The 11,263-nt window shown below is 40.7% G+C and overlaps 1 protein-coding gene across 2 annotated transcripts in view; it reads left to right on the top strand.

The window, feature by feature from the left end:
* The first annotated feature begins 508 nt into the window (after positions 1 to 508).
* Positions 509 to 11,263, top strand: part of adam12b (ADAM metallopeptidase domain 12b) — a 92,723-nt gene continuing 81,968 nt past the window's right edge. For both annotated transcript variants that reach the window (XM_074676027.1, XM_074676026.1), the window contains exon 1: positions 509 to 1,023. In XM_074676027.1, the coding sequence (XP_074532128.1) occupies positions 909 to 1,023 (115 nt within the window). In that variant the 5' untranslated portion in view covers positions 509 to 908. The remainder of the gene's footprint in view (positions 1,024 to 11,263) is intronic.

Raw genomic sequence — 11,263 nt, 5'->3', positions numbered from 1 at the left:
GTGGGAGTGGTGGGGGCCTTCTGCCTTGCTACTGGAGCTGCACACTTGTCTGCTTTCTGGCACCCAGAGAGGGCAACTGCTAGCTCCCGGTGGAAATGGCACTGTGTGGTTAGTGGTGCACTAGTAAGTGCTGTTGTCTCACAGCCAGAATTTTCCTGGTGTAGGAGTAGTATTTTGTTGAAAAAAAAGGAGAAAAAAAAGGGAATAAAAGAAAGGAAAGGTAAAAGGCCCTATTTTGTGACTTCCTTTTGTTAGTTTTACTGAACTTAAAGTACTAAAAAGGCCTAGACCTAGTTTTAATGAAGTTTAATTTGGTGTGGTATTAAATGCCTTTTGCCCTTAGTAACAGCAGGTTCCCTATACCTTCTCTACCTTCTCCATCTTGCCATCTTGCCAGCTTGTCAGAGAGGGCGAGCTCTACCTGTGACATGTCCGGCTTTAGGACCCAGCGGAGTCTCAAGCGCACATGGCAGAGTGTGTTCGCTCCGGCACCAGTGGGTATAGCAAGTCCGCTTCACTATCCCCCCAATATCCCCTCATTCTGTCTTTCCCACTGCACCACGCTGTATCCCAATCACATGAGCGGCTCATTTACACACAAACATTAGCGAACAAATGAAGTGGTACATTATTTCCCCGAGCACTGCCCGTCCAGCGTCTGGTGAAGGAGGGAAAAGTTGTTGACAGCTTCTTTCTGGAAATGACAGTCTGTCTCATCTTTCTGGAGTCTTGGAAGTGAAGCTTTTTTCTTTTTTAAACTCAGTTTTTCTGCACCTAACCACTGCTTTGACCAGTGGTTTCATCTCGTCCCTGAGGTGAAAACCCCGAAGTGTGTGGTCGTGCTGCATAAATAACGCAGCCCGACTGGAGCGCCTTCCCCCGGCTTTACCCCACCGAGCCCGGGCATCATGAGAACCTGGAGGCGGCGGAGGAACTTTGGCTGTCTGATCTTCGCTCTCCACGTCTGGTGCCTGTCCACGGCTTTACAAAATGCTGACAACACGGTTTACAATAAACAAGGCGGTGAGTAGACACCATAACTCTCAACATTTCTGTTATATTGTGGTTAAGCTCTTTTTTTATGCAGAGCTTTTGGCATTGCATGTAATTTATTTTTCGAGTGTGTGTGGCTGTTATCTCTGTTCATCCGGATACATTCAGTTGGGTAAGCTTAGCTGTATACGTATTAATTAGATGACAAGCTTTTTCAAAAAGCCATTATTTGTCATTATATTGCACTCCAAGTTAGGGACATGCAGAGGGGTGAAGACTGCTTTTGTTTAGATCTGTGCTTCTACTAAGACAATAAAAGGAAGTGTCAGGATGGACAGACGAGTTGAACATTCAGGAGAATACAGCCTTATCTGTATGCTGTACAAACAGGATGTTTGTTTGTTATTCAAGGCTAAAATTAATCGTCTGGATGATAAACCAGTGATAACAGGGTATTGTGTTTGTAAAAATAGTACTAAAACAGGTAGAAGTAATTCATATTAGGTTAACCACCTTGTTAACTAAAACATTTTTGTTTTTAATAAATGTTATCAAAGCTGTCCTATTGATTCCTGCGCTGAATGGGTCTTGATAAGTTTACATACAAGAATACAAACTCTGGTTAAAACTGTATCTCATGATCAACAGAAAAAAACACGAGTCATCATTATTGAATTTTATTGTTACCAGTGCAGATTGCTCAGGAGTCCTAAGACAGTAGCATTAACTGCAGATAATTCCTGTTTGCATTCTTCCAGTTTATTGTTGCTAATTCAATGCAAAGAAACCCAAAGCCTGAGGGTGCATCATTAATTGCTTCATAAATTATAGCAAAGCCTCCTTGAATATTGCCCCAGTGGCATAGAAAAGAAGATGCATCTGATCATCACAACACGGGGTCATAAGAGCTCTCACTCAGCTGATACATGAACGAAAAATAGTTGTAAAGGGTAGTATGAGTATTGAAATAGGGCAGTGCCTGCTACCTCTTTGATGTCAGCAGGATATTGACTTCAGCTTCTCCATGGAAGGTTTCATGGCTTCTTACACCTTGATGGAGAGTGTGCTACAATCTCTTAATGTTGTGCTGTAATTTCTGAGCTGCGATGAAGCAGGAGAGGTTTTCCTTGAGGCAGATGTTCCTTCTAATATTGTATGGATCAGATTATCTGATTGGAGAGGGATATAGAAATTAACCTGTCACTGTGACTTGTTATTGATTTGCATGAGAAATGAGCATCACCTCTGTAATTCACCAGTTTTGTTAACATGCTTTCCTTACGTTGTTCTGACACCAACATTTAAGCCCTGCCAGAGTGAACATCAGGGTTTTCTACTTTTGTTGTAAGACACTGGTGCAGCGCATCAGCCTTATGAACAAAATAAAATATGCTGACATATTTTGCCGTCATTTCTGGTCCTGCTGCTCGTATCCTCATCTGATCGCTGTGTCGAGATTTCACCGTGGGCAGGGATCAGGCGGCCGCTGCGCACAAACACATTTTTTACACACACACACACACAGCAAAGCAAGTGAAGTGAAGATAACGTGTTACTCAAGGCCAATAGGTGTTTTTCCACACAACTGCATAATTTGAGCCTGAAAGTTTGGAAGAATAAGTCGAAATGGACTCAAAACTGCACACTACAAGTCAGGAGAGGGAACATTTTGGGTCTAAGCCAAATGAGTAATAGACAACATTGATGACACAGAGCCTGTTATTGACTTTGTTCAGAAATACATTGTCTTCAAATGACAAAAAAACATTGTTTATTTGTATTTCCTGCCACTTTTTGTGCATCATATGATGTCAAACCTCACCTTCTTTAAATAGTCCAAGTAATGTTGAATTGATGAGCAGTTTAAGATCTGCTTGTATGTACACAGTGTAAGCAAATACAGACAGAGGAGTTCAAAGTTCCTGTGAGAAGAGTCATGCTCTGGACTGAAATCAACCCTGCTGTCTCTGTATGACTTAAAAAAGCAAACAAAATCAACATAAAAAAGATGGTGAATTAGTTCTTTACACATAGAATAAGACAGACGAGATTTCTTTAAAATCAAAAGTGCAATGCATATACAATACTTGTACTTATGCATATAGAAGACAAATACAGGGTTTTTGCAAGCAAAGACAAAAGACTGTGTCCACAGGGGGGCACCAAGATCAACACAAACAGAAAGGTCCTCACAGGAGCTTTAACATGTTATGATAAAGTAATTTGACATCGGTGATCCTCAGTTCAGCTTCGTGTCTCTACTTTCTACTAGTAAGGATACCACTGCATGTGAACATACCTCCAACTCCTAAAAAACCTTGACAATTACAGTAGACATTTTTCACCAATTCTCAGCATCGGCTCTATTTTGTGCTGTTGCTTGCCTTGGAAAATATCTGTTTTCCAACACAAAGTTAAGGCCCCTCAAACATGGAGAAAACTGGGCAAACTGGGTGAAACCAAGCGTAGGATTTAGCCATTCTGCTTGTTTGTCGATATTTTTGTTTGATTTTCCTGTGCTGTCCAGGTGGATGGTCCATCTGCTTGAATTTATGTAAATGCCGCTGTCTTAAGTTTGGATCCTTTGAAAATGTGGTGCTGTTTAGCTCTTTGTTTCCATGGTTCTCAATCAACTCTTCATATTTGGACATATTCAGTGAGATCTAATAAGAGAGGCTGATAGGAGCAGACACTTGTAGTCATTACTTGTAGTGTCCAGCCAAGTACTGATGAGACTGACTACAGGGAGAAGCTTATTGTTTGTCACATTAATTAATTGAAACCAAAGTATAAATCTATCATTAATACACTGGCAGAATTTCAAAACATCATGTATTCATCAGGAGAGGAAACAAAATGCCGTGTCGTAAAAAGGCAGCTCATGTTGTATGTTGAGTGAAAAATCGTTCGGTCAAGCCAAAATCGGCTTGGCTCCACAGTGGCCTAAATCCGGCACAACTGGTAGCGTGACTTTAGCCAGATCTGTGATAAATGTCCTGCCAGAATCGGCCAAACCTGGGCTGCTGCCATCAACGTGTCTGACTGCATCAGATTTGTAGCCTAGATGGGCCAAAAGTCTCTACCTCCCAAAAACCAAGTGTGCCAACTTGTAGCTGCAATCGACAACCTGGAGAGGAATCAGAAACTGTCAGGATTTTTTCTTTTTTTTTTTTTTTCTGGAGGATTTTCAAAGTGTCATGTGGAGTTATCCTGGTTTTGGGGCTAGAAATGTTGCACGACTGAGAATTATAGCAGAAAAAAATCAACAGATGAAATCCCTGTTAGAGTTAACTTTATGGAGTTAGTCCCAATAAAATGCTCACTTTGGCCTCTTAAACACAAGCTCTCACCAAAGTGATATGGAAAACTGCAGGTGTACTTATTTCGCAACATGTTCTGTATGATTTGACCCAAACACCAATCATTTCAACTTCTGAAAAATACTTTAAATAACCAACCTAAGGATAATGGTGGGGATCTAAACTTATTTCTCACCCAAATTAAAAAGTAGTACCTCTGCGTCAGTGTTTGTGTTATTAAATTTTAGAAGAAAAAAAACATTTCACGTCACAGAATCTTCAAAGTTGAAACCAGGTGAGCAGGAGTTGAACTAGCTGGCCACTCATTAGCTTCAAAAAGGCTCGGAGCCAAAGTGAAATATGTCCCTTTGGGGCAAGAATCAAACGAGCTGTGTTTACAAATCTTTAATGAAGCTCTTTCTCTGAGGTTTTATGTCTCTGTATCTCTCTTTGTCTCTCTTCTGCATATCAACTGGTTTCACGAGTTCTGAGCTTTATTTTCTGAGCAGAGGAAAGCTCAATAAATAATTAGACTGAACCAAATGACCTGGATTAGATTTGAGGATATTATCTGGTCAGGGCTCAGCATCAGACAGAATTAATTAGAAGATTAGAATGTCTGTGTTGTCCAAACAAACTGGAGAAGAGAAGAATAAAACCTGCTCTGAAACAGCAGTTCCAACACACTCCCTTTTGGTCCCTGAGGTTCCTAGCCTACATTTCAGCACTGTTTCCTGGGATGTAACTCACACCCATCATTCAGTCTGAGGTGGAACGCTGATGTATGGCTACCATTTAGGAAATAACCTCACCCTGGTCTGTCTTTCAAACCCTTAGGGTGGCTGTCGCTTGACATTTTGAGGGCAGGCTGGCATTGATTTGTTAGCCATGACGGAAGTACCGACAAAGTCAGAAACGTTTTCCTCTGTTAAGCATCATTGGCCATTATAGCCATCAGAGTGATTTAGCCTCCTCCTGCTCCCCATGTGCCACTCTGCCCGAGGATGACGGGATCACAGATATAATAGATAAGCCGATGTTATGAGACGGCAGCGTACGGCACGAGCAGCGTGCACAGCTCAGAGATGCTTACTGCTGGGTGATAATCTGGGAAACGAACATGCACACATGGAATGATGCTCGTAGCTAATCCAGATGTCATGACTGAGAAAGGGGAGAGGACAGAGGGAGGAAAGAGGAAGGAAAAGATGTGTTTGCTGGGACTGGGAACAATCTGGGTGTCAGACAACAACAGAGCAGCAGACCAACACCTGACAGGCAGTAGTCAGTCTCAGGTGTGATGGATGAGGGTGGCCTCATTTTCCCCCCATCTGTGTCAGCCTTCAGAGAGCTGTGAGACAGACAGGTGCAAAGGCAGCCACGTACTTTTCTTTTATCCATTTACAGCAATAATTGAATGTGTCACGCTTCCTGTACGCCACAGATATTTTTGTGTGATAGGTTATTTTCTCTGATTTCTTGTGGAACAAGGACGGCAGAATGAACGACTTGATGGAAAGTGGGAGAGAATGTGTGGATTTCGATCATCAAGTTGTTTATTCGTGACAGAGTGCAGGGTGAAGGCAGGTCTAGGTACAGTGAGAGGGGCACACATGAAATTGTCAGAGAAGGATGAGATATTTTGGGGGGTAACACGTCAGACCTGGTGAACACATGAAATCTTTGAAACAGTGGTAGCTTGTTTCTCTTTCTCTCGGGCTCTTCTTGTGAAATATCTGGTTCCGGCTGTATGAAAGTAAGGACAGAGAAAAGAACAAGGAGTGTTGCAAATGTACCTCGAGTCTGAGCCTCATCGGGCTGAGTCACCACGTTGCCCCACCTCAGTAATTTCAAATTTGATGGGTCATCACACCTCCATGTCAGTGCGCTGGCTTTGAGATTTTGCTGATTTAAGTCCAGCCTGCTCTTAAACCATCGGTCATTATGCTGTGGAAGCTTTTGATGGAGGGCAGAGAAGCTTATTTGAGGGAGTTTTTCATGTAATGAGTTCCTTTGTACAGAAAAGACTTCAAAGTAGAGCTTCTTTGTGCTGTGCTCACTGCAGTTTATGACCTCTTGATCCTTACCTGTGAATGTGTGGCTATGTGTGTGTAGGCATGTGCTGTATGTGTGTTTTCATGTTATGCGGATTCTCAGCTGAGGTTCTACAGAAACAAAATGATAGTCTATGATTTGCTTTCAGTACAGTTTAAAGGGACTGTGAAGACTATCCCTTTAAAGTGAATTGCAGGGACACTGGAGTCATGCTCACACTGTCATGATGGCATGACTCTTAACAAGGCATGTGTTTGTTAAAAAAAATGAATGGAGAGCAGATCTCTTTTTAACACTACTTTTCTCTGTTTATTTTGTTTTTTTGTTTGAAACATGACAAGCAAACTTTGTCAGTTTTTTCCATAGTTTGGTAGCGGGCCGTATGTAGCAGAGCCTGGTGCTCTGAGACGTATTCCTCACTTGTAACATTAGTGAATCCTTGTAATGTCCTAACAATGCTCATCTACCAAGCAAAGCTGATGTAACCTCACTCTGCATTTTATTGATAGACTCTCAAGTTTGAACAGACCACTGCAGAATAACTGCTGCATGTGGGTTAGAATGAACTTTAACACAAACAACTTAGCCAAAAGCTCAAGCTCTGTCACTCTCTCGTTTAGCTTTCTTTTGCTCTTCTGTCCTTTTTCTTTTTTACCAGTGCAACCCCAGTGTCCACCATTACTATAAAATTACTACACTATTTAACTTTGTCACCCGACATAGCTTTGTCATAAAGGCTTGGACGTGTCGTGAATTGATTTGATCCTGACTGACCCGATCAGGAAGCAAAGAAAAAGCATTAAGAAATAACCTAGATTGGTGCTGATAATCACATTTTAAATTGTGGATTACGCTCGGGTATATATCTAGAAGTGAGACTTTTTCAGGCCCACTTAGAAAGTCCACATAGTCCCTACTAGTATTGAATAGATATAGAACAGGTTTTACAGCACTGCTGTAAGCTAAATATTAAAGGCTAAGGTAAGCATTTAAACATTTTCTGATGTTGAGCATGAGAAATGTTTGCTGCTGAGTTACAGGACAGGATAAGGCAAAAAAAAAACAAAACAAGTAAGTCCTTATGTTATCCAAATTTATTCTTGGAAACCATAAATACATGTGGAAAATTTAATCTGTACAGAAATTATTTTTAAAGGCACAGACTGAGATCACCCTTGAGTTGTTACCAGCATGGCTAAAGATCCATATTCATTGGAGCTCTGTCTCCAAATGGCTGCTAGGTGACCCAGCATGTGTGATAAGTTTCTGTTAATCTCCAAATCCTCCTAGCTGAAATCCCCATTGCTCTGAGACATAATACTCAAATCTGTGCAGGACAAGATGGGAATTGGCTTTTCCACTGTTGCTCCCACAGGATGGGAGTGGGACACACAGGCAAAGCTCACTAAACCACCCTGAGAAGTGTCTTATTACCATTATTTCCATGTGAGTTGCTGACCTCCGAGTTTACGCTATCAAGCCAATAACAGGCTGGTCTGTTTGGAATGGATCTAGTGGGGTCCCACATCCAGGATTAACACATTCTCGGCTTCAGCGCTAATTGCTCCAGTGTGTCAATGCTGGGGAAAGTGAGCAATGAGGGAGTGGATACAGGGAGGGATTGTTGAAATGAGGCAATGAGGGGCTTCTCAAATTCTCAGCTCCTGCCAAAGGCTTTGGGACTCTTTGTTTTTCTGTCCCTAAGCCCGTTATTTCTCTCTGTCACTGAGCCTGATCTCCCCTGCTGTCAATTAAGAGCTCAAAATAGATGTTACTCATCATCAAATCGTAGATTCTTTTTCGCTTTGTATTAAGAAGCCATTGCTTTCGGAATTTTTGCTTGTCCAGAGGTGCTTGTCAGCCAATCAAGTTTGAGGGAGCTGGTGGCAGAAGAGTAAGGATGGAAAAAAGTACTCGACCACGTTTTGAGTAGACACAAACATGGAGTGGAGAGGAAACACTATTTTATTTTATTTTATTTTATTTTATTTATATCATTTCCAAACGAATCTACTCAGAAAATGGAAATCAAATTTTACGTTGGTGCTCAGAGGCTGTCTTTGAACAACAAAAGAACATTTGAATAACAGCTCTGGCCTGTGTTTGATGAAGTGATTTGTATAATAGGCTAAGGAATACAACTAACGAGGTGGACAATATAATAAATGTTATGACTTTTTTCCTTTTTTTAAATTTTTATATCTGGAGTTGTTTAGTTTAGGCACAACTGAGAATGATAACAAGATGATTGTTACCAAGTCAAACTGAAATCCCTTTTTGTGTAAGTACAAAAAATATTTTGCAGTGATTGTTTTTGTGTGTGTGATTTGGTGATAACTTTCTGCAGTTCTTAAATTGGCACTAAAGCACTTGCCTGTTTATTGATGTTTATGCTAGTTGTAGACTTAACCGCTACATGCTTTGTGTTATGATGATGATTTTGAACATTTCTGTTTTGAATAGCTCTGGCTTGTGTGGTCATGGTATTCAGACACAGGCTGCATAGTGGACAGTGTACCTTTGATGTTACTCTTGGAGGGCCATGATTTAAAAGGTTGAGAACCACTACTACTCTGAAACAGTAAAAGCCATCCACAGAGTTGAGTGTCTTTTTCTTGATCTCAAAGTACGCCCCCTGCTGGGAAATAGACTGGAATTAGCATTTTTTCTCTTTCCTCTCCCAATGTTGTTATTTCATATCCATTGCAAAGGGGTGCTGGTGAACTGGCGGCTCCTAAATCCCAATCCTGTTTGTTTTCCCATGTCTGAGTTTGTTTTCTCATATGTCTTGGAAGGGATGTAACTGAAATGAAATTTTCCCCTCAGGGATCAATACAGTATTCTGATTCTGATTCTAAAGTAAATGAGCCCAACTTTTATCTTGGGCTTTAATCTGATGAATTGTATTTACATGACAATTGAAGTGATGATCTTCCATGATCGGCCAGTATTTTATTGGACTGGTATTTTTGTACTCCTAAACGTGACATAGGTAAACCAGTCAGATGACTAAGCTGATGTAATCAGCAAGGTAAACACTACAGAAAAAGTACTCCTAAGTGTACAAATTGTTACACTAAATGACTTCTTCTTTCAGTTGTACAGAGTTATTTTATTCCACCTGCTTTAACTTCAAACATCTGTTGATATATGCAGCAAAGTGCCAAGCACTTCAGAGAGCCACAGCTGTACTACTTTTTTTTGACAACGCATGTCTTCTATTAGTCCAGGTACATCAATTTTAAGATGAGCTATGTCAGCAGCCGAGCTTTTTCATGTTTTTAAAAAAAGAAGCCCTTTAACAGGGGGGAAGTGTAAAATGCTGTCTTTGATGTGCTGCAGGGACGAGTGTTTGTTTTGAAAGGAAACCCAGCCTTTGTTTCAGCGCAGAATTTCACACTGTGACAAGTCTCATTACAGCAACCCGTGATATAGCCTGAAAGATTATTTTGATGTTTCTCTGTTTTTTGACTCCTACAGACTTGCAGCTAATTTAATTAATGTCAAGTCATCCTCACAGGTATCTCTGTCTGGTTGATGTTGCAGGAGTAGTTGGATGCCACTTCTGCATCTAAGAGCAGCTCTATTAAAACTGTTATGAGCTGTACTCCGTTCCAAAGCAGCTTCATTCACCATTCTCTTTGTTAAGGTCTCTTTATATCCAGGGGCCTAATGTAGGTGTAGCAACCGTCGCTGTATTTAGGTCAGTGGTGTTTTCATACGGAATCAGTAATTAGATGTATACAGAAAGCTCCAGTCATGTTTAAAGAACTCTTTTGTTTCACTTTGACCTAAAAGATGAAAACATTTGAGCATCTGTACTTTCACATTTCTTGGGTATGAGGAAAGAACCTGGAGCATCTGGAGGAGCTTAAAAACTACAGAGACACAAAGATCTTGATTAAACCTGAGCACTTCTTGTACTGTCTATCCTTTCTCTTTCTGAGTCTTAGCCCATGTATGACCCCTGTGGGTGTGTGATTGAAAGCCTCATATCTGCATCACAGTTTCAGCCTATATGACCATTTTTCAGTGATTCAAATTTTCTCTTTTGGATGTCTTGATTTTGATGAAAGTGTCACAACTTTATGCACATTTTTTTATTATTATTATTATTTAAGAAAAAAAAAAAACTTTTCATTTAGCTTCTATCCAGAGCATTGCTCACAGGTTGTGAGCGTTCCTAAGGAGCTGGCCTGACAGTAATGATAGGGTTTGAATGAAGTGCTAGCCCATAGACTATCATCTTATGAAGAGGTGCAGTGTGGATATCAATGACCAGCTCTGTGGTCTGTCGGCGATCTGCCTCCTGAGTTTGAAACCATTGTGGTTTAAATGCTTTCTTGCCAAGCATCAAATGAAAGATCAATACCACTTTTATGTATTGATCTGAAAAGTTGCCTGGGTACCTAAGAGTAACAATAAAAACTACTGAAAGAATCAGTCAAACTCCAAACCTTTGTGAAACTACATGAGGTGAAATAAAAAGCAAAACTTAGCGTGTCATGCTGACATGACTCATAGATTTAATCAACATCATTAACAGTGAAAAATTAATGATTGTCATAACTCAAACCATGTATCTTTGAAGTGTTGGGCAGGGGCTTCTGAGGCACAAAGAGACAAGCAACAACTGAAAATTCTTCTCAAACATTATCTGACATTTAAATGTGATCGTGTTTTCAACTGAGACCTAACAACGTGGATCCTTCAAATTAGAAAAGGTGCATCATGACAACCATGGGATCCTAAGCATCTTGGATAATTAGCACAGCAGCAGGTTCCATTTACTTATTGTTGCACATTAACAGGAAGACAGGGGAAGGGAGGGTGTAATACATGTGGAGAAAAGTGTGAGGTTCAGGGTAGGATGCTAACATTTGTGACGACAGTGTCACTCATCCTCTCATTTCTGA

This window comes from Halichoeres trimaculatus, unplaced genomic scaffold, assembly GCF_033239565.1.
Source record: "Halichoeres trimaculatus isolate MK-OKI-2021-1 unplaced genomic scaffold, fHalTri1.1 fHalTri1_scaffold_8, whole genome shotgun sequence".
Lineage (NCBI taxonomy): Eukaryota > Metazoa > Chordata > Actinopteri > Labriformes > Labridae > Halichoeres > Halichoeres trimaculatus.
This window is presented reverse-complemented; position numbering and strand designations above follow the sequence as displayed.